At 52.4% G+C, this 27,828-nt stretch overlaps 1 protein-coding gene across 1 annotated transcript; it reads right to left on the reverse strand.

Moving 5' to 3' along the window:
* Positions 1 to 1,582: 1,582 nt before the first annotated feature.
* On the reverse strand, positions 1,583 to 25,357 carry NPC1L1 (NPC1 like intracellular cholesterol transporter 1). Its single transcript, XM_060107699.1, has 19 exons — positions 25,307 to 25,357; positions 22,790 to 24,315; positions 20,164 to 20,264; positions 19,689 to 19,861; positions 19,316 to 19,444; positions 18,714 to 18,896; positions 17,247 to 17,361; positions 16,992 to 17,119; positions 16,409 to 16,546; positions 16,043 to 16,132; positions 6,974 to 7,164; positions 6,686 to 6,810; positions 5,974 to 6,100; positions 5,755 to 5,810; positions 4,504 to 4,654; positions 4,065 to 4,296; positions 3,793 to 3,906; positions 3,553 to 3,715; positions 1,583 to 1,782 (listed from the first exon to the last, which is right to left on the reverse strand). Exons 1-19 carry the CDS (start codon positions 25,355 to 25,357, stop codon positions 1,583 to 1,585), a joined length of 3,993 nt encoding a protein of 1,330 aa, XP_059963682.1.
* Positions 25,358 to 27,828: the final 2,471 nt, after the last annotated feature.

Genomic DNA, 27,828 nt, shown 5'->3' on the forward strand with positions numbered 1-27,828 from the left:
TGGGCCATGGCCACTGAGCCTGTGCATCTGGAGCCTGCGCTCTGCAACGGGAGAGGCCACAACAGTGAGAGGCCCACGTACTGCAAAAAAAAAAAAAAAAAAAAAAAAGCCTGACTGGTCTTCAACTGTCCAGGTCATCAAAAACAAAGAAAAGGAGAGTCTGACAAACTGTCACAGCCCAGAGGAGCCTAAGTAGACATAACATCTGAGTATTATGTGGTGTCCTGGATGGGATCCTGGCACAGAAAATGGACACTAGGTAAAAGCTATGGAAATCTAAACAAAGTATGGACTTTAGTTAGTAGTAATTATCAGTACTGGTGCATTAATTGTACACTGACAAGTGTATCATACTAATGTAATGTGTTAGCAGGGTAAACTGGGTGGGGGGCATACAGAAACTCTCTGTACTATCTTTGTAATTTTTCTGTAAAACTATTCTAAAATTTAAAAGTCTTCTTTTAAAAAGGTGTTTTTAAAAAAGGGATAATCATCCATAATCCTACCCCCCTGCCTCCCAAAAGTAAGTGGAGCGTTTTGTTGGTATTGGTGCAGGGAGAGAGGCAGCCTCATCCACTGCTGGTGTGAATAGGGCAACCTCTCCGAGAGGCGTTTGCCTGTATGCCGTTCAGCGCTACAGCGATGGTAGCTCCCCACACATAGACAGGAGACGTGTAAGCACGTGCTCGTCACACAGGTCCATGGTTCCATACCTGAAATCCCTTAGGTGAGCTGAATTTCAGAATTTAGAACATTTTTTAGAAAGGTAATTTGATGCTTACAGTACATTAGATACTAGACCCCAGGAGGATCTGGGGCAGCAACACGAAATCAAACTCATTAATGTGCTGAAATATACGGCTATTCACAACAAGTTGGTTGAACAGTGTAAGTATCCTATTTATAGAGTATAAATAGATACATCTTGTCTGATTGGTTTTTGCCACCAAATGAGTTTGTCCCAAACTTACAGGAGAAAAAGAGACAAACACAGTAGGTTTTCAGAGCTTTGGGAGCTCTGAATTCCACAAAAGCAACTGTGGACTTATAGCAGAAAAATAATTGGGGACAATGTGATTGCCCACTAGCTGGAGAATGGATAAAAACACCGTGTTCGTTCACACAATGGAATGCTGTGTCGCAGTTCAAATGATTGGACTAGATCTCCACGTATCAACGTGAATAAATCAAAAAAATGTATGTTGCGTGCAAAAAAAACCTCATTGCAAAAGGATAGGTCAAGTATAATATCAATTAAGAAAAACTTTTAAATGTGCAATAATATTATATGTTTACATACACAGAACTAAAGTTTTAAAACTTGCATGAGGAGGACACATGTCAAATTCAAGAGGTGGATCAGGACCGGATCACACCCACACCATCGCGTGCCACCTCCATTATGATCGTGTGTCCCTGTGGGTGAGACCTCATGGCCAAAGGGTGACCTGTTGTGGGCACTCCTGTGGGGACAGCCTCTCCCAGGCCCTGAGGGGGAGGATGGGTCAAGGGACCCCCACAGAGGAGCCCTCATGGCCCCTCAGGTCAGGGCCGGTGAGCTTGGACAGGGGCTCTGGCTCCATCAGAGCTTCTGCTTATTGTGAGACCGAGAGCTACCCAGGCCACCCTCGCTCTTGGCAGGATGTTCAAAGCCATAGTTGACATAGACACTGTTGGCCGTGCTCGTCGGGGCAGGGCACTTGGAGCAGGAGGCCGCCTTGGCCGCAGTCACCTCCCCCTCCTGCTTCTGCAGCTCCACCAGAGCTCGGTTGACATCAGGCCCTGCAGAGAGATAGGTACAGAGGACCACGGTCAGGGAAGCGGCATGCTGGATGCGGGGCGCAGGCGTTTGCTGTGGCCTAAAAAGGAGGTTCCCGAGAGCGAGAGCTAAGCCCGAAGCCCTCCACCTCCACCACTGCCCCTCGCCGCAGCCCTCGTCCCACCCTACGCCTAAATGCCAGTAGCCGTTTCAGCCGCCATCCGCGCCCAGCCCCTGGCCCACCTGCCTTCCAGTGCAGACCCCTGCCATCTGGGGATCTTGCAGGGGAAGCCCCCAGACGCCCATGGCCTCTGACTGCCCCCCCTCCTCTCTTCCTGGACACCCTGTGCAAGCGCTCCTTGCCGAGAGAAGCCGTTCCTCACTCTGTTGTCAGACTCAGGTCAGGGAGGGGCCCAGGGGCCTCTGCGCCTGCCACTCGCCTCTCTGTCAAGATCCCCTGAGGGGGCAGGACCTGCGAGCTCCTTCCTCACTCCCGGCCACTCGGAATCTCCAAGGGGTGCCCCGACCTGTGGGACCTGTAGCTCCCCAACTGGGTGGCCCCTGGGGCTGTCCTCCTCGCCACCCACCATCCCCAATACACTCTCTTCTTCCAAAGGGGGTCAGGAAGTTTCTACAAGATGCTGGTGCCTTGGGTAGGGGTGCTGGAGCTGTGTGGCCTCCAGATACACTGCGTGTGACCAGCTCTGTGACTGGGGTGGGAGTCTCAGTTTCCTCATCGGTGAAATGGGGATGAAAACATCACCTACCTCCAGAGGTGATAAGACGATTAGTGCACATATATTAGAGCACAAACACACCCTTCTGTAAATGTTTTCTCTAAAATTACCATTATTATTATTCCGGGTGTCAGGGAATGGTGCAGCATTGAACTGCTCTCAGCTTGCCCACCGTAAGACGGGGGACGCTTCGTCCTGTGGGCCCAGTTTAAATCTCTGCGGGGGTGGGGCGGTGGAATTCCCTGGTGGTCCAGCGGTCAGGACTCCGTGTTTTCACTGCCAAGAGCACGGGTTCAATCTCTGGTCGGGAACAAAGGTCCCGCAAGCCGCCCAGTGCAACAACAAAAAAAAATCTCTTTGTGGGGACGGGGTGTGTAAATGACTGTGCTCAACAATGAGGAAACGGAAATGCACGTGTTGCTGGTAGGAGTTTAAATGGTAAAACTTGCTGGGGGGCATTAACCATTGGCATGAATAATCAACATTCACATATTGGACTTTCTCCAGGAAATATTGGAGGATGAGGTCAAAGGTTAACTGGTTAAATGGATTGTGGCTGATCCATAGGAGAGGATATGTTTTTCGACTGCAAGTAGTCACCCATGAATGAGTCATGAAATCAGTTTCGCAGATAACACCAGCATTTTTAAAAAAATCAATGATAGACTAGAACAGAAAATATCCGAGGCTTCTCCGGCAGTGTTATTTTGTCAAATGCTTGTTCTACTCTGCCTGTCCGTGTCCGTGCCTATACACATCACCTCTCAGTGTGAAAATATATTTCTTGCTGAAGGTCATGATCAAAAGTTCAACAGCACTCAGCACAGAACCCTACGGCCACTGAGTGTTGGAAACACACATCTGACACACAAAAAAGATGTTTTCACATGTTAAGTGAAAAACCGCAGTTTTTCCAAACCAGGAGGAATTGTGTGCTCGCAATTTGGGCAGTGACTGTCCCGGGTAAGCAGGGCTGTGTGTGTTCGTGGCATTTTGCCTGTGGCCTGGAGTCATGAGGGAGGGGCCTGGCAGTATCAGAGGAGCCTGGGCACTCACCCAGGTAGCTGAGGATGACCGGCAGGAAGACCAGGCCATGCAGCAGGCCCAGCGCAGTGATGAGGAGGTTGAGACGGAAGAAGAAGATCTGGATGAGCTGCGCCTTGGCCAGGCCCAGGACGAGGATGCCGGGCAGGTTGGTCATGGCCACTCCTGCGAACACCTGGGGGTCACAGGTGGGCGTCAGGCTGGGCACGGGGCAGCCGGCCGAGGACTACGTGAGGCAGCCCATCCACTCACCGCACTGCCCATGAAGATGGTGGCCTCCTTGGCCCTCTCAAGCCGCGTGGGCTCGGTGCTGATGGCAAAGGAGCGGGTGATGTGGGACACGAACTCCACAGAGATGCCCACCGCCTGTGGGGAGAGAGGGGGCTTCAGCCACAAAAGGGCGGGGGCAGGGGTCCCCACCCAGACCAGCGGGCAGCACCTAGACTCTAGAAAGGGCTGGGGTCATCCTATGAGGCCAGCACCCCTCCTGCCCTGGAGCCCCGCCCCTTCAGCCAGCAGGCTACCGTGACCAGGTTGATGAGGGACACAGCATTGTAGCTGATATCCCACAGGGTCATGAAGCCCACAGTGTCCACCAGGATCATGATGATGGAGAACAGGTTGAGGAGGCCGGAGCAGATGTCCATGCCCAGCAGGAAGCAGCAGACAGCGAAGGTGGGCAGCAGGCAGATGGTGAGCATGAAGAGCCCCTCAGGGATCACGGTCAGGTACTGCTCATAGAACACGTTGGTGATCCTGCGGGTCGCAGAGCACAGTCACCGCTCCATGGCATCCCACGCCCACTTCAGGATGAGCATGCAGCTAGGGGAGGGTCTCGGGGGGCCCGGGCCCAGGTGCAGCCCGAGCCTCCCTGCTGGAGCCCATCCCCACCCAGCAGCCGCCCTCCAGCCCAGCACCCTCACTCGGGCCCACCTCCCTGCATCCCAGTGCCCAGGGACTCACGTGTAAGGGAAGACCTCGAAGTTTGGGTCGGTGCCCGGCACCTTCCGCAGGTCGGCGGTGATGTTGGCTGCCAGCGCCCGAGCTGCCCGCAGAGCCTCCGTGTAATCCTGAGAGTTCTTCAGTGGCTTGTGGTAGGCCATGAACCGCGAGGCTGCAAAGGTCAGAGCCTGTACCAGGAGCCCTCAGAACCCCCAAGGGATAGCGCCCGGCTGGGTTCAGGACTCTGCCACCACCATTTGGGAATTCTTAATACATTCTGAGCAAAGGGCCCTGCATGCTGGTTTGGCCCCAGTCCTGCAAACTCTGCAGCTGGTCCTACTGCTGTGCAAGACTCAAGTCCCAGCCCTGCCTCTGATGGATAGAGCTTACAGAGATCTCCCAGGACTTCCTGGTGGCACAGTGGTTAAGAATCCGTCTGCCAATGCAGAGGACACAGGTTAGAGCCCTGGTCCAGGAAGATCCCACATGCCACAGAGCAGCTAAGCCCGTGTGCCACAACTACTGAGCCTGCACTCTAGAGCCTGTGAGCCACAACTACTGAGTCCATGCACCACAGCTACTGAAGCCCGCGTGCCTAGAGCCTGTGCTCCACAACAAAAGAAGCCACTGCAATGAGAAGCCCAAGCACCGCAAGGAAGAGTAGCCCCCTCTCACCACAACTAGAGAAAGCCTGTGTGCAGCAACGAAGACCCAACGCAGCCAAAAATTAAATTAAGAAAAAAAAAAGAAGAAGAGATCTCCCAGATGAACCCAAACGCTGCTCTGTATGGTTTCAAAACATGCATTGGATTCTTAAAATTCATTTAATTACTTTTCCAAAGTACATATTCCTATAGGAAAGGACCATAAAGGGAGTCAGAAAAATGGAAACAGCTGACTTAACAGAGCTGTGCATCAGGGCACCCACTGGGTAAGTACAATAGTCATTCATTTAACCAGCTGCCCACTGCCCACATCTGGGTGTGACTTGTGCCTGAGAGAAAAGGATGTGGGTGGCTCCCGAGTGTGGCATCAGCCACTGAAAAGTCCATGAACGTCACACTGACCTTGGATTTGGGGGTGGGGAGAAGGAAGCAGGGCAGAAATGGGGTAAAGTCTGAGGATGTGGAGCTGGGTAATGTGACCTCTGAAGATAGGGCCAGGGCAGTTAGAAGTCCCCCATAAAGGAGGAAGGAGAGAAGGTTCCCTGGGACTCGTGGGGCCCCTGGAGCAGCTGGCTCTGGTCTTCCCTCCAGTTGAGGCCGTGCTTACCTAAGATCTTGCCATCTGGGCCCAAATTCACAGAGGTGCTGTACGCTGCCAGGCCGCTGCAGGGAGAAGACCAGAGCAGGTTAGCCAAGGATCGGGCCCCCTCCATGTTCCTGGCCTATGGCCATTCCCAGAGAACCCACACTGCCTCCTGCCCCTCTGTGCCCCCGCCTTGGGCGCGCACACAGCTGTCCTCCCTGGTGGACCCGCCACCCCGCCTACCCTTTGGGACATTTGATGTTGGGCTCATCGTTCAGGAACCAGGGAAGATACTTGTGGAACTGCTCCACTGATGGCCGGACAGACCCTGCTGTGGGTCTCATGCAGGTCTTCAAGCAGGCCAAGGAGTCTGCAAAGACAGCAGGGGCTCCAGGTGGCGGCACCCCCAAGGCCAGGCAGCACCCCCTCTGCCCGCCTTGTGGTCCTTTCCCATCATGATCCCCATGCACTGCCACTGCCGCAACAGGCATGGGTACTTCTGGAGAGATTTGCATTTGTCTCTAACTATGGGAGGAGTTCCCCTCTCAGTTATGGAAACGGCTGGTACCTATGAGCAAGTGAGGCAGAGAAGTTTGGGCAGACAAGCAGCCACCACGGGGCCTCCCCACTCCGCCTACAAGCGCAGCTGCTCCGGGGTAGCGCCACGTGCTGTTCTCACTCAACTCCCTCGGCATGTGAGCAGCAGCCTGCCCGGCGGGTGTGGACACAACTCAGCAGGGGCATGAGGGGGTGACTGCCTGGTGGGCCAGCTGGGCGTCCACACATACGGGTGCAGTCCCCCACACCTGTGCTCCAAGACGGGACCCTCCCGCCCCGACTGACCCTGCCGAAGAGTGGGAGGGGCTGAGAGATCCTCCACCAGTCCTCTCCTTTTTCTAGCCTCAGTTTCCCCAAGATGTAGTGGGCCCTGAGCCCCCAGAGGCCCCATACTCACTGACAGTCGAGGGGCAGAACTCATCTTTATTGGGGCCAGAGACATAAAGGCGGCAGCAGGAAGATGAAGACAGCCAGTCAATGAAGTCGTCCACCCAGGAGGAGGCAGGGATGGCCAGGTAAGACCTGAGGGTCGGGGAGAGGAGCTCAGGGGACAGGACCACACAGGCAGGCTGTGGCGGGTCCTTCCTATGGTCCAGCCTTCATTCTGGGCCTCCCCAGGCACATGGCAGCAGGTGGGCAGCAGAGCAGGGTAGGGGGACAGACAGGGGTGGGCTGGGGCACTCACTCATCAGGGAACTCGGCGGCGTACTGGATCTTCTGGGTTAAGGAGAAGTTGTTGCAGCCTGCGCTGGAGCAGATGGCGTTCAAACCTGCCTTACTGGAGAAGTTGTAGCCCCCAGTGGTTACAAAGTAGACTGGGACCCCCACCTCAAAGTAGCGGTTCAGAAAGAGGAAATAGTCAAGCAGGTACGAGTCCTGGAACAGAGGACAGTCAGTGAGGCCAGGGCCAGACACACCCCAAGAGCCTCACTCCAGCAAATGCTCAAGAGGTACACACACAGAGGTGCACGCTCACAGGGGTACAGAGATACGTGCTCACAGAGTCACACGTACGGTTCCATTACAGATGTACATGGTCAGAGGTGTGCCCATAGAGGTACACACACCAAGGTACACACATCCAGGTATATAATTACAGGTACATGCACAGAACACACTCATGGAGGTACATGCACACAGCATCATATACCAGTCTGTATGAACACACTCTCTGACACACACACAAACATATACACATAATTTTACCCCTTCTTATCATCCCCAGTTTGGTACAGCCACAGTCTAACAAGCTGGCCTGTGACCACAGACTGCATGGACACGCACATGTAAACACCCTTGTGCATACCCTCAAGGCCATGTGCCAGGCATCTGCATGGCCTGTTCCCTTCTCCTATAACGTAAAACCTCAAAGTGACATCAGGGATGATGTTGGAATAGGAAGAACCAGAATACCACCTCCCCACCAAGACTCCAACTGCACTGGCAGAATCTGTCTGATGTAACTATTTTGGAATTCTGGGGTCGACTGAGGGCTTGAAGCTTCCAGAGAAAGGCTTGGATGGTTCTTAGCATGGTACTGGCTACTCATCCTTTATCCTCCCAGCCTGAAGCAGGCAGCCATGCATGCATTCCACGAACAGTTTGCACACAGCTTGCAGGATCCAGGGTAGGCTATAAGGCCCATCTCTTAAATATCAAGGATATGTGTTCTGATCACTCATTGCTGCTTCTGATATCCATAGAGCAGACACAGAGTCAGGCACCATTAAAACCTTCACCTCAAGCTGAAGTTACTTCCAAGATATTTAAAGAGCAAGTGCTTGATTTATTGTTTTTCCCCTTCATATCTCCCTTTTTCTCCTTTTTGAGAGCCAGACCTTTAAGGAACATGACACTCAAAATCAACCACAAATACAGGGGAATTTAAACAGTCACTGCACATGCCCAGGGAAAGGTGAAGGCTCAGAAAAGATCTGTAAAGACTTTAAATTTACATCTCAGGCTGACCTCCAGGACAGAGACATCAGTAACAATTAAGTTTATAAAAATAAATAAATAGGGCTTCCCTGATGGCGCAGTGGTGGAGAATCCGCCTGCCAATGCAGGGGATATGGGTTCGACCCCTGGCCCAGGAGGATCCCACATACCGCGGAGCAACTAAGCCCTTGTGCCACAACTACTGAGCCTGCACTCTAGAGCCCGCGAACCACAACTACTGAGCCCACGTGCCACAACTACTAAAGCCCATGTACCTAGAGCCCGTGTTCTGCAACAAGAGAAGCCATGACAATGAGAAGCCCGCGCACCGCAATGAAGAGTAGCCCCCGCTCACTGCAACTAGAGAAAGCCCATGCACAGCAACAAAGACCCAACACAGCCAAAAATAAAAACAAATAAATAAATTTATAAAAATAAATAAATAAATAAGCAAACCCTGGGGAAGGAAGAGAATCTGATCTCTAGAGTTACTGTGAACTCTCAAATGACCATTTTTCAACAACAACAACAATGAAAATCATAAAACATACAAAGACTCAGAAAGATATGGCCCATACCTGGGAACAAAAATTAATCAACAGACACCATCCCTAAGAAAGACCAGACAATGGATTTATTAGACAGAGACTTTAAAACAACTATCTTAGAGATGCTCAAAGAGCTAAAATAACATATGGACAAAGTCAAGAAAACAATGTATGACCAAAATGGAATGATCAATAAAGAGAAAACATAAAAGAGAACCAAAAAGAAATTCTGGGGCTGAAAAGTACAATAATTAAATAAACAATTCACTATAGGGATTCAAAAGCATATTTGAGCAGTCAGAAGAAGAATTACCAAACATGAAGATAGGACAATTGAAATTATCAAGTGAAGAAGAGAAAGAAAAAAGAATAAAAAAAATGAACCTGTGGGACATCATCAAGTAGACCAATATACGCATCATGGGAATCCCAGAAAGAGAAGAGAGAGAAAGAAAGAGGAAGAAAGATTATTTGAAGAAACAACAGCCAAAATTTCATAAATCTGATGAAAGAAATGAATATAAACATCCAAGAAGCTTAACAAACTCCAAGTAGGATAAACTCAAAGAGACCCACACCAAGGCACATTACAATTCAACTGTTGAAAGATAAAGACAAAAAGTGAATTTTGAAAGCAACAAAAGAGAAGAAGCTTATCATATACAAAGGATCCCAAATAATATTATATGCACAGTTCTTATTAGAAAACTTGAAGGCCAGAAGGTGGTGGGTTTGTATACTCAAAGTACTTAAGGAGAAAAAACTGTCAACCAAGAATCCTACTTCCGGCAAAACTGTGCTTCAGAAATGAGGGGAAAATTAAGGCATTACCAGATAAACAAGTGCAGAAGGAGTTTGTTGCCACAAGACCTGTGCTGCAAGAAGCGCTAAAAGGAGTCCTTCAAGTTGAAATGAAAGGATGCTAGGGTATAACTCAAAGCCATATAAAGAAATGAAGATCACTGGTAAAGGTAAATACATCGAAAATTATAAAAGCTAGTTTGATTGTAACTTTGGTTTGTAACTCCGTTTTTTAATTTCTACATAACTTAAGAGACTAATACATAAAAAATTATTAGTCTGAGTTTTTGGATACACAGTACATAAAGATGTAATTTTGTGATAGCAATGACTGAAAGGAAATGGAAAGGAACTGTATAGGAACATATTTTTTCTATGTAATTCATGTTAAACTAGGATAAATTCAACAAATTTTAGGATATTTAATGTAATCTCCCTGATAACCACAAAGAAAATAGCCATGGAATATACACAAAAGGAAATGGGAAAGAATTTAAGCATTTCACTATCAACTAAACAAAAAGAAGATAGTAATGCAGGAAATGAGAGACAAAAGAGCTATAAGGTATACAGAAAACAAATAGCTCAATGACATAAGTAAGTCTTTCCTTATCAGTAATTACTTCACATGTAAATAGACCACTCTCTCCAAAAAGAAGTCAGAGGTTAATAGAATGGATAAGAAAAATATGATGTCTATAAGAGACTCACTTGATATCCAAAGTTGCCCACAGGTTGAAAGTGAAAGTATAGAAAAAAGATATTCCATGCAAACAGTAGGCAAAAGAGAGGTGGCTATCCTACTACCAGGTAAAATAGACTTTAAATAAAAAGGTTACAAAAGACAAAGAAGAACATTATATATTAATAAAAGATTCAACAAAGCAAGAGTAAGTGTGTATAAACAGTTACACACCTAATGAATGACCGTCAAAATCTATGAAGCAAAACTTGATAGAAATGAAGGGAGAAATAGAAAGTTCTACAATAATAGTAGGAGAGTTCAATACTCCAGTGTCAATAATGGTAGGACACACAGACAAAAGATAATTAAGGAAATAGAGGACTCGAACAACACAATAAACCAACTAAATCTAACAGACATATACAGAAGCTCTGCCCAACAACAAAATACATATTCCTCTCAAATACACATGGAACATTCTCCAGGATAAACCATGTGTTTGGCCACATATTAGGTCTCAACATTTAAAAAGATAGTTATCATATCATGTATATTCTCAGACCACGACTACATGAAGTTAGAAATCAATAACAGAAGGAAAACTGAAAAATTCACAAACTTGTAGAAATTATACATCACACTCTTAAACAACCAGTGGGTCAAAGAACAAATCAGAAAGGAAATTAGAAATTTACAGATGAATGAAAATGAAAACATAACATGCCAACACTTATGGGATGCAGTGAAAGCAGTGCTAAGGAGGAAATTTACAGCTATAAATGTTCACAATAAAAAAGAAGAAAGAGGGCTTCCCTGGTGGCGCAGTGGTTGAGAGTCCGCCTGCCGATGCAGGGGATACGGGTTCGTGCCCCGGTCTGGGAAGATCCCACATGCCGCGGAGAGGCTGGGCCCGTGAGCCATGGCCGCTGGGCCTGTGCGTCCAGAGCCTGTGCTCCGCAATGGGGGAGGCCACAACAGTGAGAGGCCCGCGTACAGCAAAAAAAAAAAAAAAGAAGAAAGATCTCAAGTCATCATCCTAACTATACAACTTACAGAACCAGAAAAAAAAAAACCTAACTAAACACAAAGCTGCCAAGACAAAAGAAATAATAAAGATTGGAGCAGAGATAAATAAAATAAAGAATAGGAAAACAATACAGAAAATCAATGAAACCAAGAATTGGTTCTTCAAAAAGTTTAACAAAATCAACAAAGATTTACTTATGTTGACTAAGAAAAAAAGAAAAGACTCAAATTACTAAATCTGAATTGAAAGTGGGGACACAACTACTGATTCTACAGAAATAAAAGGAATTTTAAGTAAGTACTATGACCAATTGTATGCAAACAAATTGGATAACCTAGATGAAATGGACAAATTCCGAGAAACACAGAGCCTACCAACACTATTAAAAGAAGAAATAGAAAATCTGAATAGACCCATAACTAGTAAGGAGATTGAATCCATTTTCAAAAATCAACTCAACATAGAAAAGCCCTGTACCTGATGACTTCACTGGTGAATTCTATCAAACATTTTAAAAAGAATTAACACCAATACTCCTCAAACTCTTCCAAATAATTGAAGAGGAGGAAACACTTTTAGCTCATTCTATAAGGCCAGAATTGCCCTAATACCAAAGCCAGACAAAGACACTACATGAAAAGAAAGACTACAGACAAATATCCCTTATGAATATTGATGAAAAAAATCCTCAACAAAATACTAGCAAATTGAGTTCAACAATATTTTAAAAGGGTTATACACTGTGACCAAATGGGATTTATCTCAGAATCCAAGAGTGGTTCAACACATGAAAATCAGTCAATGTAATACACCACATTAATAGAATGAAGAGAAAAGCACATGATCATCTCAACTGATGCAGAAAAAACTTTTGACAAAAATCCCACGTCCTAGGAATTCCCTGGCAGTCCAGTGGTTAGGACTCAGCGCTTTCACTGCTGTGGCCCAGGTTCGACCCCTGGTTGGGGAACTAAGATCCTGCAAGCCGTGCAGCGTGGCCAAAAAAAAAAAAAAGAATTCCACATCCTTTTATGAAAAAAAAAAACTCAGAAAAGCAGGAGTACAGCAAAGTTCCTCAACATGATAAAAGCCATAGATATGAAAATCCCACAGCTAATATCATACTCAGTGGTGAAAGACTGAAAGAATTTCCTCTAAGATTGAGAACAAGATAAGGATGCCTGCTTTCACCACTTCTATTCAACATAATACTGGAAGTTGTAGTCAGAGCAGTTAGGCAAGGAAAAGAAATTAAAGGCATCTAAACTGGAAAGCAAGTAAAATTATCTCTGTTCATAAAATACATGATCTTATATACATATATAAAACTCTAAAGATCCACCAAAAAAAACCGCTAGAACTAATAAATTCATCAAAGTTGTAGGTTACAAAATTAACACACAAAAATCAGCTGTATTTCTATACATGAGCAATGAGTAATCCAAAAAGGAAATTAAGAAAACAATTCCATTTACTATAGCACCATAAAATACTTAGGAATTAACTTCACCGAGGAGGTGAAAGACTTATACACTGAAAACTACAAAACACTGCTGAAAGAAATTAAAGAAGACAGAAATTGAAAGACATCCAATATTCATGAGCTGGAAGATTTAATATTGTTAAGATGTCAATAGTACCCAAAGCAATCTATAGATTCAATGAAATCCCTATCAAAATCCCAATGATTTTCTGCATAAATACAAAAATCCATCCTAAAATTCATACTGGAATCTCAAGGGACCCCAAATAGTTAAATAATCTTGGCAAAGAAGAACAAAGTTGAATGACTCGTATTTCCTGATTTCAAAATTTACCACAAAGATACAATAATCAAAACAGTGTGGTACTGGCACAAAGACAAACACATAGACCAATGGAATAGAACAGAAAGCCTAGAATTAAACCCTCACATATATGGTCAAATGATTTTTGACAGGGGAGCCAAGACCATTCCCACCAACAAATGGTGCTGGGGAAACTGGATATCTACATGCAAAAGAATGAAGTTGGACCTTCAAAAATATACATAAATACATATAAAAATCAACCCAAAGTGGATCTAAATTTATGAGTTAAAACTACAAAACTCTTAGAATAAAACATAGGGGGAAAACTTCAGTACATTGGATTTGGCAATGATTTATTGTTTTTTGTTGTTGTTCTTCTTCTTCTTTTTGGCCACACCACAAGGCTTGTGGGATCTCAGTTCCCCAACCAGGGACTGAACCCGGGCCCTGGCAGCAAAAGCCCAGAGTCCTAACCACTAGACCATTAGGGAACTCCTGGCAAAGATTTATTCTTGAATATGACACTAAAGTCACAGTTAACGGACAGAAAAATAGACAAATTAGACTTTATGAAAATTAAAACCTTTGGTGCATCAAAGTACACTACCAATAGAGTAAAAAAGCAACCAACAGAAATGAAGGAAATATTCACAAATCACATATCTGATAAGGGATTAATTATCCAGGATATCCAGAGAACTCTTAAAACTCAACAACAAAATCCAACCCAATTCAAAAATAGACATTTCTCCAAAGGAGCTATACAAATGGCCAGTAAGTACATGCTTAACATCACTAATTGTTAGGGAAATGCAAATCAAAACCACAATGAGATACCACCTCACACCCATTAGGATGGCTATTATCAAAAAAGAAACAAACAAACAAACCAAAAAAACCCAGAAAACAAGTGTCGGTGAGGATGTGGAGAAATTGGAACCCTGTGCGTTGTTGGTAGGAATGTAAAATGGTACAGCTGCTGCTGTGGAAAACAGTATGGAGCTTCCTCAGAAAATTAAAAACTAGAATTGCCATATGATTTAGCAATTCCACTTCTGGGTATATACCCAAAATAATTGACAGCAGGGTCTCAAAGAGATACTTGTAAACCCATGTTCATAGCAGCATTATTTCACAATAGCTAAAACACGGAAGCAACCCATATCCATCAACAGAAAAATGGTTAAGGAAACTGTGATGTATATGCATTCGTATACGTAGGAATATTCTTCAGCCTGAAAAAGGAAGAAAATTCTAACACATGTTACAGCATAGCTGAACCTTGAGGACATTATGCTAAGTGAACTAAGCCCATCACAAAAGGACAAATAACGTATGATTCCACTTACATGAGGTACCTAGATTAGTCAACTTCAGAGACGGAGGGTAGGATGGTGGGTGCCAGGGGCTGGGGGGAGGGGATGGGGAGTCCGTGTTTAATAGGGACAGAGGCTCAGTTTTGCAGGATGAAAGAGCCATGGAGACGGATGGTGGTGAGTGTGGCACAACGATGAGAACGTACTTAACGCCACTTAAAAATGGTTAAAATGGGGCTTCCCTGGTGGCGCAGTGGTTGAGAGTCCGCCTGCCGATGCAGGGGACACGGGTTCGTGTCCCACATGCCGCAGAGCGGCTGGACCCGTGAGCCATGGCCGCTGAGCCTGCGCGTCCGGAGCCTGTGCTCCACAATGGGAGAGGCCACAACAGTGAGGCACGCGTACCGCAAAAAAAAAGGCAAATTTCATGTTACGTATATTTTACCAGAAAAAAAAAATGGAAAGAAATAAGTTTTATAACATCATAAGAAACAAACAAATCTCCCCCAAAGAAAAATAAACAAAGGGCATAAACAAAACCTCAGCTGGGTCTTGCAGCCCATCACCACCTTCCTTCTCGCTCGTTGGCTCGGCCCACCAGGCCCCTGATGCCCATCCTGGGGGCACTGGGGACCCTCTTCTCTTCAGCCCTGTGAGCAGCCCCCAGGGCCACCATGGGTGGCAGGGTCATTCTGGACCCTTGCTGGCTTTGCTGCCTCCTCTTCCTCCCTATGGTGGCTCGAAGGTGCCATCCTGGCTGTTGGCTCTCCTCCTACCTCATCTTGCTTCCAAGGCCAGCACCACCTGCAGATGGCTACCCAGACTACTCATCCCAGGGCTCCTGCCAGCACCCGGACTCCCATCACCCTGCCCAGGGTGGCCCTGGATGTCCGAGCCCTCATGATGCTCTCTCTCCCCCAGAGCGTGGGCACGCAGACCTGCTTTCCCCCAGCCACCAGCCCACACCACCTCTGGTTGCACATCCAGACGAGCCTCTCCGATGTGTGCTTGCTGGCCCCAGCCTGGCAGTCAGCACCCTTCCCCACGCCCGAGCCCCGGCCTCCTGCTCTCGGGCTCTACCGCCACTCCTCGCCACACCCCATCACTCCCACACCCAGGAAACGCACCTGGATGCGCCCCAGCCTCCCACGGGTCCGTGCTGTCACCCTTGCTGCCTTCCTCTGCAAATCCCACTCATGCTCAGATGCCCCTCGATCTCTCCTCTGCCCAGGACCCTCAAGCCACAGAGGTCTTTCCTTCCACAGAGCTCCCGACCCTCACTGTCTTTCAGAGGACGGTACAGTGACATGGGCTGCTGCGGAGCCCAGGCCTGAGGATGTGGAGTGCCCAGCAGAAGGCAGGTGCTCAGCAATCCTGCCCCGACAATCATCTCGATTGGCTCCCACGTCCAGCCCCTCGGGTGCCTGGTCATCTCCCTCTCGTGGCCTGGGGCTGGCGCTGAGCTCCTGCGCTTTCCACACATGACGTGGCTTCTCTTCCCAGCTCCACGTGATGAGCGGTCCTGCACTCCTACCACGGCCCTGCTGCATGCTGCCCCACCAGCTGTGTGCTGCTGAGCCTCCCCATGTCCCTGGGGGCCGAGGGCAAGGGAGGGAGGGCGCCCACCGGTGGCCCCAGGGCCCGCTCACCTTGGGCAGGGCCAGCTCCTGGTCCAGCCCCACTTTGATGTAGCACATGAAATACAGACTTGCTCCAAACATGGCCAGGAAGAGCAGCAGCTGGGGAGGGAAGCACCTTGTGAAGGCCTCCTGCCCAGCAGTTCCCCAGGCTGGGTCTGGGCGGGGTCTCATGGGGAACATCCTGGAGTTGGGCAGACTTGAATCTCAGCCTCCCTCTTGCTTCAGCTCCTGGACCTGGGCAAGCTCGACACCCCTCCAAAGATGACGGGCGAGGCGAGGGTCCAGGTTGAGCAGAGCCCGCCACCCCGGGCACTGCCAGGACCCCTGTCCCCGGGTGGTGCGAGGCCCCCCAGCTTCCCCTCCGTCCCCACTCACCACGACCACACGGGTGAAGCGGTGAAGCAGGAACGGGACGTAGAACTTGCGGAAGCATCGGAGCAGTGGCCCCTCGTCCTGGCTAGGCGGGGGCAGGTCCCGGGCTCTCTTGCAGCAGCAGACGTCCAGCCGGGAGGCCTGGAAGGAGGCAGGCGCTCAAGGTGGCCCCAAAACAGACCCCGGGGACCACCTCCCTCCCATGGGGTGGGAGAGCCACCTTCTGCAGGTGGTCCGTGCCAGCACCGCCCAGTGGGGACATGCCACTGTGCGTTGCCTTTATCTCTAATTTCTACCTTGACAAAACACCTATGAATTTTGCACCATCACCGAAACAGGAACTCCCTCCCTGTCAGTCTCTCATTTATATTTTATGTCATGACCTCGTGTACTTTAGGAGGTTTGATCATATTCCCCCAAATTACCAAAACGAGGTTGCTTTGGGACACTGGGGACTACGTGGCCCAAACATTCCAGCACTCTGTTGCTGCGCTCAGCGCCACACTCTGAGCCTTTACTTCTACAAAGTAAAGCCACCCCAGCCCGAGCCAAGATGGGGGTCCCTTGCTCTCTCCACCTCCCCTACCTCCTGCCTCCTGCTGTCAAGGGAGAGCAGGGCCACAAAGGCTGACATCTGCAGCAGGAAGTCGAGAAGCACCGCAAAGCCGGAGGTCAGGGCAAAGGTCCGCACAGCTGGCATGGGGGTCAGAGCTCCTGGTGGAGGAGGGGACCAGGGGTGAATCTCAGGGCCCGGCACCCGCTCAGACGGTACAAAGGGAAAGGAGGCTGCCAGCCTCCAAGAACTCCCAGTACCTGGTGGGGAGGGGCTGCCCCGGCTCACCTAGGAAGAAGCAGATGGCCTCGGAGAGGCTGCAGAGCAGCATGCTGGGGGCCACTCTGCCCAGGGCTCGGCCGATGTGGGCCTCCCGTCCCTCCTCAGGCCTCCGTGGCAGTCTCTGTGTGGGGACGGCAGGGACACGGTCAAGATCCGGCCAAGGGCTCTGTCCCTCGCAGGCCAGCAGGGAGCTGGCACGTGCCACCCGCTCCCCCAGGCACGGCCGTCGCCTGGAGACCCAGCCAGGCCTGAGGAAATGGCTCCACCCTCCCCAGTGCGAGCAGACCCTGCCAACACTGTGCTCGGCCACATCTTTCACGTCTCGGGGTCTGGCCCAGAGAAATGCTTGGCATGTCTGGGGATGCCCATGGCATCCTTGCTCTGACCCATCGTGGAACCCTAAATGTTCACTAACAGGAGAGGCTAAATGGACCCTGACTTGTCCTTCCATGGAATGCGACCTCGTAGCACAAAGACAGAGGTGGCTGTATGTGGAACAGGAAGAACAAACCTGACCCCACATTGGATCTCTAACCTTTGTGCTCTGTTGCCTGTGCTTAGTCAAGCTGGCTCTGGATCTTCTGTTAAAGAATGTTGCCTATGGCCTGAAATATACATGACGGCCCATTCTCAAGGCTTTGACCTTTAAAGGTATAACACTTTTCCATTCACATAGAGAGAAAAAAGTTGCAGAGCAGAGTCTAACATTTGTCTTGTTGGAGGTTTATAGGAACATTGTGACCAGACCTACATGGACAGCTGCAAGAACAAAGGATTCCCAGCACCAAAAAGTTTGTAACCACAAGCCACACCCCCTCCCATTTTAGTATAAAAGAAGCCTGAATTCTGGGGCTTCCCTGGTGGCGCAGTGGTTGAGAGTCCTCCTGCCAATGCAGGGGACACGGGTTCGTGCCCCGGTCCAGGGGGATCCCACATGCTGCGGAGCGGCTGGGCCCGTGAGCCATGGCCGCTGGGCCTACGTGTCCGGAGCCTGTGCTCCGCAACGGGGAGAGGCCACAACAGTGGGAGGCCCGCGTACCGCAAAAAAAACAAAAAAAAAGAAGCCTGAATTCTAACTCGGGTAAGATGGTTCTTTGGGACACTAGTCCACCACCTTCTCAGTCTGCTGGCTTTCCTAATCAAGTCACTATTCCTTGCCTCAACACCTCGTCTCTCGATTTATTGGCTTGTCTTGCAGCGAGCAGTATGAGCTTGGGCTCAATAACATACGTGCTATGGGACACGCTTACCAGAGAGTATGTGGGGCTGACAGAGAGCAAGTTCAGGTGACACAAATGGTATGAATACATTTATGTGAAAGATAAATAAACGCAAAGCACTGTTTTCTACAGGAATTGTACACATGGACATCAGTGCTTAGGAAGAGGCCATAGGAAGCCCAGCAAACCCATACAGGGCTGCACCTGGGCATGCAGGGGCAGCTGGGGGTATGCAGAACTCCTGCCCCCTTACCTGGTACTCGAGAACGAAGATGAAGATGTTGTCGGCCCCCACGGCAAGCACCAGGAAGGGCACCACTTGCAGGATCACCAGTGAGGAGGGGACGCCCAGGTAGGAGAAGAAGCCCATGGAAGCCAGGACTGCTCCCAGCACCACAGCCACCCCGCCCAGGCCCAGCGTGGCCTTGGAGTCCACCTGCAATGGGATCAGGCTCAGCCTCCTGGCTGCAGGGCTGCCAGATGTGCCCCCAACCTGAGTTAGAGGAGGGCAGAGGGCAGGCTTGCTCCATGCTTCTGTGTTTTGGCCGCTCTGCAGAGCCGTCCTCCCGAGGGCAGGCCCTGTGAGCCTGCCACTTCTACCTCAGGCGTGCATTGTAAGACAATGTAAATGTTAGCTTTGCATTTGCACAGGTTGGGGGTGGGGTACTGTCAGGGAGCAGAATGAAAACTCGCATGGCCTTTAGAAACAGAACACTTCAAGAAGCATCACCCTTTGGGGGAGCCACTCTGGGTGTGTCCACTCTGCTGTTTTGAAGTGCTCTGGAAAGCAGGTTGGAAAGGTTCTAAGCACCCTGATGGGCCATCCCCACCCTCGCTGCTCCCCTCACTTCTCACCAGGACTCGGCGCCAGCTGGAGTAGCTGCCCAGGGCCAGGGAGATGTACAGGAAGATGACAAGGTAGCTGACAGCAAAGATGGGCAGGTCCTCGGCTGTTGTGCTGTTGATCTCATCCTCCAGGGAGCGCTGTGGACGCACACCCGACCAGCCCCACTGACCCAAGGGCTCGGCCAGCGGGCACCGTGCGCATGAGCCACTGTGAGCCCCGGCAAGGCTGCGAGAATAGCTGTCGCACCACCCCGTCCTCCTGGGCAGGCAGACGCTAGCTAAAGGTCACTCAGGAGGGGCGAGGACACGATGGGGACACAAGACCCCACCCAGAGCCACTTGAACTGTCCTCCCCAAAGCCAGGGGATCCTGCAGCGCCTACCTCTGCCATGAATGTGACCTGGAACACACCAGCCGTCCGACGCTGGAAGGCTCGCATCTCCTCCAAGAAGGCCCCCTCCCAGAGCTTAGCCTGGGCCAGCCGGGGGTCCCCAGGAGGGTAATTGTTGAGGGAGAAGGTCATGACCAGGGCCTCGGCCTCAGAATAGTCCTTCCCTGGAAGGAGACGCTCAGCTACCCTCCAACCGCACCTCTGCTTTCCTCCCTGACCCCCACCTCACCCGTTTCCCCTCCCCCTCCCCTCCTCATTCAAGTCATTGTCGAATGACTACACCCCGCTTCCCTCTCTCAGCCAAAGGCAAAGCCTATGGGCCCAAGCACAGAACCAGAGAATCTGAGCAGGGCTGGGAGAAGATGAAGGGGGTGGCAGAGGAAGCCCTTTGCCACTCCCATCCTTCTGCCCTCGACTCCTGCCCCGTATGTCCCCTCATTGTCCTCCCGGGGGCCACCCAGCTTACCTTTGTAGCCCCCCATGGCGAGGAAAGGGAAGATGGGTGCCCCGTAGTCAGCCATGCAGCTCAGGGCCAGGGCCGTGCCATCTTTGTAGGTGAGGGGGGCGCTGGAGGGAGAGGAATGCACCTTTCCTGATCCCACTCCCATCTCTGTGGCCCGGGTGCCCCACCCCGGACCCCCAGCACCATCGCCTGACCCTGTGGTCAGAACATTTCTGAGCCCAATCCAGAGTGAACTGGAGCTCCCTGAGCGGGGCCTCAACTCTCTCCCCTCATCCCAGCCTCACCCTCCCGGCTCCGCCATCATGTCCTCCCAGATGCGGCGGGTGGGTGAGCGTCACACACGCTCCCCTGGGGTGGGGGCCGGAGTCTGGCACACAAGCCCCCCAGGGTCCTAACCACCAACAGAGCCACGCAGGCCTCACGCTGCCCTCAGCCTCCTCCTCCCGCCAGCCCAGAACCCTCCAGGCCCAGAGGTGGGAACTCCTTCTTTCCTTGGACAGCGTACCAACCCTGCAACCTTGGGCAGGTCTCCATGCCCTCCACTGAGCCCTTTCTGTGAACACATCACACGTGCGTGGACGAAGCGCTCATTGTGAGCCAGTGCGTCCGTCAGTCACCAGCTGGCTGGGAGTGCTGGTTGCTGTGTGACCTTGAGCAGCTCACCATACCCCTCTGAGCCTCAGTTTCCATGTCTCTGAAATGGGGATAATCGGGCCACCCAAGAATTGTTGTGAGCATCCAAAATCAAAGTAAAGCCAACTCGAGGACTGGAAACCTGGGGTCAGAGCTTCCTCCCTGACCTGCCTGTTCTGAGCACCAGCCCTGGGGCTGAAGCACAGACTCTGGGAAGCAGCCCAAATTGGCTCACCTGAAGGGTGGGAGCCCTGGCTCCCCCGTCCAATCCAGAGGTTCTCGGGGTGGCCTGAGGGCCTCGGGAGCCCTGGAGACCCTTTCAGGGGTCTGCAAGGTCAAAACTATTTCCATAATAACACTAAGATGCTGTTTGCCATTTTCACCCTTATTCGATCTCGAGTCTGTGGAGTACAGACAGTTCACTGACATGGCTCTAGTTTCCATATTGCAGCTAACATTTAAGAAAAGATCACTTGGGGACTTCCCTGGTGGTCCAGTGGTTAAGAATCCTCCTTCCGGGCTTCCCTGGTGGCACAGTGGTTGAGAGTCTGCCTGCCGATGCAGGGGACACGGGTTTGTGCCCCGGTCCGGGAAGATCCCACATGCCGCAGAGCGGCTGGGCCCCTGAGCCATGGCCGCTGAGCCTGCGCGTCCGGAGCCTGTGCTCTGCAACGGGGGAGGCCACAGGAGTGAGAGGCCCGCGTACCGCAAAAAAAAAAAAAAAGAATCCTCCTTCCAATGCAGGGGACACGGGTTCGATCCCTGGTCAGAGAACTAAGATCCCGCGTGCCAAGGGACAACTAAGCCCACGCGCCTCAACTAGAGAGAAGCCCACATGCCGCAACTAAGACCCAACGCAAAAAAGAAAATAAAGATCACTTGCTGAGCTTTGGTGACGTATCAGAGAAAATCCACAATTCTGTGGAAAGGCTATTACAACACTCCTCCCTCCTCTGGCTACACGAGTGTGTGGCCAAGCATTCTCGCTGAGCTTCAACCAACAGGCCAAACGCAGAACCAGATGCCGGGATCCAGCATCTTCTGCTAAGCAAGACCCTAAAGAGATTTGCAAAGAGGCAAAACAATGCTACTCTTATCACTCCTGACATTTTTGGTACAGAAAATACCATTCTTTTTCATAAAAATATGTTATTTGTGGCAGCATGTAATGGGCCTATTATTGTTATTTTTTAAAGAATTAAGAAATATTTTGTCATTTCTCAGTTTTACTTTCTCACGTGGTAAATGTCAGTAGATATAACCTCTATCCAAACGCAAGCTCTCTGGAGTCCTCGGTCTTTTGTCACAGTGTGAAGGGACCCTGAGACCAGGCTTTTGAGGGCCACTGCCCATTCCAACCCCAGAGAGCCTCAGCGGCTGCCTGCCCACCTACCTGCTCCCCTCCAGGCTTGGTAGCTCTGAGACCTTCGCTCTTGGTCCCAAGGCCCAACGCCTTCACTGGCCTCCTGTTTGCACCACGGCAAAGTGGACACAGCCGGGGACAAAACCCCAAACAGCGTGAGGGGGTGTAGCTGCAGCCTGCACAAGGGTACCTGGCCCAGGCGAGCAGGACCTAAAACCAGCCCTGGCTCCTGCCCTGGCCCGGGGCACCTCACGGGCTACCCATGGCCCTGCTGGCCTGCATCCAGGCCCAGCACAAAAGCAAAAAGGAAAATAACGAAGCACACCCATGAGCAGGGCCCTCAGATTCCTCTGTGACCCTTAGACCAAGAACATGCAAGGATGAGCCCTATGTCAGGAGCGCTGCAGAAAGACCGCGTGGAGGTTCTGATGGTCAGGTGCAAAGCAGCTACAGTGAACACGCACCCCACTTAGGGCGTGCGGGCCCGAGAGGGAGCACGGAGAGGAATGGCACGTCACCACCCCTGCGACCGAGACCCAGAGCCACACGGGGCCCCTCAGTTTGGGCTGTGTACCTGGCCTGGGAGCCAGGGGGCCCACGCCGACCCCAGAAGCCACGCCCGCGAGGACTCACTTGGCGCAGTAGAGAAAGTGGTCCTTCCAGTCCACCTGGGAGGTCTGCCCCGACAGCGTCTGGTTGGCCGTGAGCAGCAAGCGTGTGCGGTTGTTCTGGAAATACTGCAGGAGGCTGTTGACGCAGCAGTCGGAGAGACTGGCGTTGTGCGGGTTGAGGGGGGCGTAGCAGGTGTCCCGCAGGGAGACGTTTCGCTGCTCCTCTGGCGACCACACCTGCAGGTGCCGCAGCCTCTCCTGCAGCTCCAGCACCTCCAGCAGCAGGTCAGAGGACAGGATCCCACTGAAGTTCTTGGGCCCCAGCAGCAGGGAGTCATACCTGTAGCGGGGCCGGCTAGGTGCCGTCAAGAACACCTGGTTGGTTCGGAAGAAGAGGCCAAAATGCTTGTCGTGGAATGCCTTCTCACTTCGGGCTCGGCTGCTGGGGGCTGACCACAGCTCCACGGGGTCTGTGGTCAGTTCTATAAAAGCCAGGCCCCCTGCCATAAGCACCACCACAGCAGTGGCCACCACCAGGACCGTCACTGGCCAAGAGGCCACCCACGTGCCCCAGCACTGGAAGCACTGGCTGAGGGCGGTGTGGGTGGAGAGGCTGAGCCGGTGGGCGAGGCTGATGCTCGCCTTGGGGTCGGGCGTCTTGCGCTGGCACCGCTTGGCCAGGCGGGACCACAGGAGGAAGGCGGTGAGCGAGGCGAAGAGAGAGCAGAGGATGAGGATGAGGGCCTGGCTCCCTACCATCCGGCCCAGGTAGAAGGTGGGGTCCAGGGCCTGGGGCCGGGCGATGACGGGGCAGGAAGCAGCGCAGTCCTGACAGGAGCAGGCCGACGTGCCGTTGCCCTGGGACTGGTTGCAGGGCACGACCTCACCATTCAGAAGTTGCATCACGCTCCCCTCGGCCTGGCTAGGCTCCCACAGGTGAAAGGTGATGTCCAGGGGTGCCAGGCCGTTCCCCGTGTCCCCCTGGAAATCGAGCCAGCGCTGGGCATTGCAGAGGGCAGAGCCGTAGACACCGCACATGGTGCCCACCGCCAGCGTGGCAGCCGCAGGGATGCGCACCCGGCTGCAGGAGTTGTAGGTCCGCTCGGCGAAGCTGCGCTGGTAGTAGGCCTCGTAGGCCACCACCGCCCGGGGCTGGCTGCCCCCCTGCTCGGCCACTCGGGTCACGTTGATGAAGAGGCTCTGGTTGGAGCTGCAGGTGTTGTGACAATGCAGGCTCACGAAGTTGTCAGAGCAGGCGGGGCAACGGGTGAGGAGGGCCTTGGTGACCCCCAGGCTCAGGTCCAGGGCCACCAGCTGTTTGGGGGAGCAGCAGGCGTAGGTGGTGTTGCGGCCGGTGTAGAGGCGGGGACAGATGCTCTGCAGGAGGGCCAGGTGGTCCCCCGTGACGTGGCGGGCAGGCGTGTTGTCCAGGCAGGACACGTTGGTCAGTGACGCCAGGCTTCCAGACAGCTCCGGGTTCTTCCCGCACTCGTCGTAGAAGGCGCAGTATCCGGGCTTGTGTATGGGCGTGTACAGCTCGCTCTGGACCTGTGGAACAGGGCAGCGTCACCCCGAGCCCCAGCGCCGGCCAGCACCTCTAGGTAGCTGATGGGGCAGCGGGCAGCCAGGACAGGCGTGGAGAAGGAAGCAGAGCAGGGCGGGTGAGGGGTGGACACCACGCAGGTCCAGGATGCTAGGGATCCCAGGGGAGCGCCGGAGAAGGTGGGGTGCCAAAGCAGCACATGGGGCTCCCAGTGGTGTCTGAGGGTGGTGAGCAGATGGGAACAGCCAGGCCTCCACCCTGAGCGACAGGGTCACTGAAGAGAGAGGTGACCTGGCACATCTGTCTTTAGCAAGGTCACTCCGGAGGGTAAGGGGAGAGTAGGGAGAACGGGGTCACCCAGGAGACCCCTGGAAGCCACTGTGTGGTCCTGCTGAGAAACAATGACCCCTGGACAGGTGGAGGGCTGCTCCAAGGGGCCGTGTGGATGCAGGTCCTGTGCACCTGGGGCACCACTGCCGTTGCTGGCAGCTGCCACCGTGCCCAAGCTGCAGCCAGGGCCCCTCTTGGAGATTCTGAGCAGAGCTTCCCCTGCCTGCCCTTACCTGCTGGGCGCTGAAAGCCTTCACCCACCTTCCCAGACGTGCAAATGAGCAAGAAACTTGAGAGGCAAGACCTCCTCCCAAACCTAGATGCTAAATCCTCATCAGGTGATTCCCCCCTTGAACCCATGCCATCAGCACCCCGGGACTGGCTCCTTCCCTAACCTTCCACCAACCGTCTTAGGCCAGGACACCCACAGCGGACCAGGAGTGGGAGGCACTCAGTCACAGCCAGTCCAGCTACCCACTGCTCAACGCTTGTGTCCTTCTAACCCCGTGACCTGAAGACTTGAGCAGCTCAGGACCCTCGACCTGCACCCCTCCTCTGGGGAGCCTGGGATCCCTCATCTGTTTAGAAACTGCCCCCTCCCCAGGCCCTCTCTCACTGTTGCCAAGCGGCCCCCTGCCTGGGGTGGACACAGGGCCTGGGACTCACCAACTTCAGAAGGGCCCAGAGCAGCCAGCCCTTCAGGCCGACCTCCACCATCCTGGCACTGGGAAGGGGTCAGAGGGTAAGTGAGGCCAGGACTTGGGCACAGCCAAAGGCTGGCTCCTGGCAATACACAGAGCTCACTGCGGCCGTACGTATACTAAAACTGGGGACGGCCTACGAGGCAGCTTCCCCACCCGGGACAGTGTCACCCGATTGAGTTGGGGACCAATGGGGCTGAGCCCTGCACCTCCCAGGGCTCCCAGCTGGTTAATGATCCACCTCACTTGTCCCTCTCACCTTTCGCTCCACCCTCTCAGATGAGCCTCCCGGGGTGTCCCCTTCACCCACTTCCCAAAGTGACCAAGGCCAGAGGGCTGAGCGAGCCAGAGACCTCCCGTGAGCTCCCCAAGCGGCCTCTGCTGCAGGAGGTCCCAGGCCCAGGGACAAGTGGGAGACGTGGCTGGGCCTGGGCACCGGCCCTCCGAACCTCTATTCGCGTCCCCAAGCCCCAGCCTCAGACCCCTCAGTCTCCCCAGTGCCCTCTTGGGTCCAGGCCAGCTCTGGCTGGGACACACCCTTTCACTGTCATCCTTAGCAACTGTTGTTAATTAATATTAACAACCCGATAGCAGAGCGGGCAGTTAGGGGTGGAGTGACACAGGGACGGTAGGGTGGAGGGGCAAACACCAGCTCGCTGGGGTCTGACAGTACACAGAGACCCCAGGTGTGACGGGTACACACAGCCTCGCTCCTCCGCCCCGGGCCCCTCCCTTATGTCCCGTGCCCGGGTCTGTCCCCACCAACCATGGAGGGGCTGAGGGTCGCTGGGAGCCCCCGGCAAGCAGCCCCACCCACCCTGGGCCCAGGTTACACTTCATTCACCTTCCGCTCCTTCCAGATAGGGAGCTCTGAGGCCTCCCTTGGGCTCTCCCTATCACCAGAATGGGTCAGACCTTGGCCCGCATGCCAAGGCCGAGCAGATAAGGGCAGCCCGTGGGGCTACCTCTCATGTGGCCACCTGCCAGAGGCCAGCTGCAGGAAGGAAACTTCTGTCTCCCTGGCCTTGTGTTTGCTTCACAGACCCTGGCCTGACTCAGAGGGAGCCACCCAACACAGACAGGGGAAGACAGAAGCCAAGAGGCGGGGAACCAGACGCCAAGGGGGGATGCCAGGGCAGGTGCAGGCGGACCCCGAAGCCCCCAGTCAGCCACGGTGGAGAGGAGAGCCAACGGCCCAGGGGCTGCCGTGTGCAGTGACCTCCATCCGGCACCTCCCAGGCCCCGCCCCCATACACCCTGGCAGGCAGATGCTGGGACTCCAGCTCCCACCTAGGGGCTCTGTCCTCTCTCCTAGATGTCTTTCCCCCAGAGCAGACGCTGAGGCAGGGATTCCAATGCAAAGAGTTGATTTGGAAGGTGATCCCAGAGGGCACCAGCAGACAGTGGGGATGAGCCAGGGGATGGAAGGAAGCAACCAGAGTGCATTGAAGAGTGGGCCCCTTGGACTTCCCTGGCGGTCCAGTGGTTAGGTCTCCATGCTTCCACTGCAGGGGGCACTGGTTCCGTCTCTGGTCGGGGATCTAAGATCCCGCATTGTGCATTGCGCGGTCAAAAAAAAAAAAAAAAAGTGGGATCCAGCTTGGGTACCCACAGTCTCACGGGGAACCTCCGGAAGATGATGGGGAGCCTGCCCCAAGGGTGTGTGCTTGTCCATCATCTTCTTTGCTCGCTGGTTGAGGACATTCTCTGCAGCTTCAGCCCCGGGCCCCCCTGGCACTTGTGGAGCCCCCGGGCACACCCCATAGACCTAGTTTGTCCCTAGAGGAGACCCACAGAGACGGAGCCCAGATGTGTGGTCTCTGGGGTCTTCTCTGAAACACACACAGGGGGAGAGCAGCAGCCTCCAACTCTGAGTAAAAGAGGAAAACTCTCAGCCACGATCTCACCACCCGGCTCCCTGTGCATGTGTGGGGTCTCCGAGGCCATGCCCCGGGCACGGACTTCGGTTGTGAGCACAGTTTTTGTACACTCCTGTGTCCCACTTTATCTCCTGACATTTAGCACAGATTCAACACTGCCTTCAGACTCTGACTAGCGTGTGTGTCACTGGGCTGTGTCCACAGAGTGATGGACTGTCCCCTCTCCTGGTGCCAAAGGTTGGCTGCTTCAATAAATAAGTTTTTGGTTAATATCTTTGTGCCTGCCTGTATTTCCTCTATTTTGTATTTATCGTCCTTAATCCAGGATTCTAGAGATGAGATGGGAGTGTTGACAAGTACCACGTTTACAGCCCTAAGTACACACAGTGCATCAGCTCTCCCCTTGGGCTAATCTAATCTAGGATGTATTGAGTAATTATGAGACTCTTGCTTATTGGTGTCGGGTGAAGGATTCAGATGGTGGACACACATGGATTCCCCAAGGGTTGCGACTCTTTCCACTGACACCAGCAATAACCAAAAGTGCCAAGTCACTAGCCTCACCTTCACTGTGTGTTCGATCTACTGTCAGACTTTACAAATTTAA

Source organism: Mesoplodon densirostris, chromosome 9 (genome assembly GCF_025265405.1).
Source record: "Mesoplodon densirostris isolate mMesDen1 chromosome 9, mMesDen1 primary haplotype, whole genome shotgun sequence".
In the NCBI taxonomy this organism is placed as follows: Eukaryota; Metazoa; Chordata; class Mammalia; order Artiodactyla; family Ziphiidae; genus Mesoplodon; species Mesoplodon densirostris.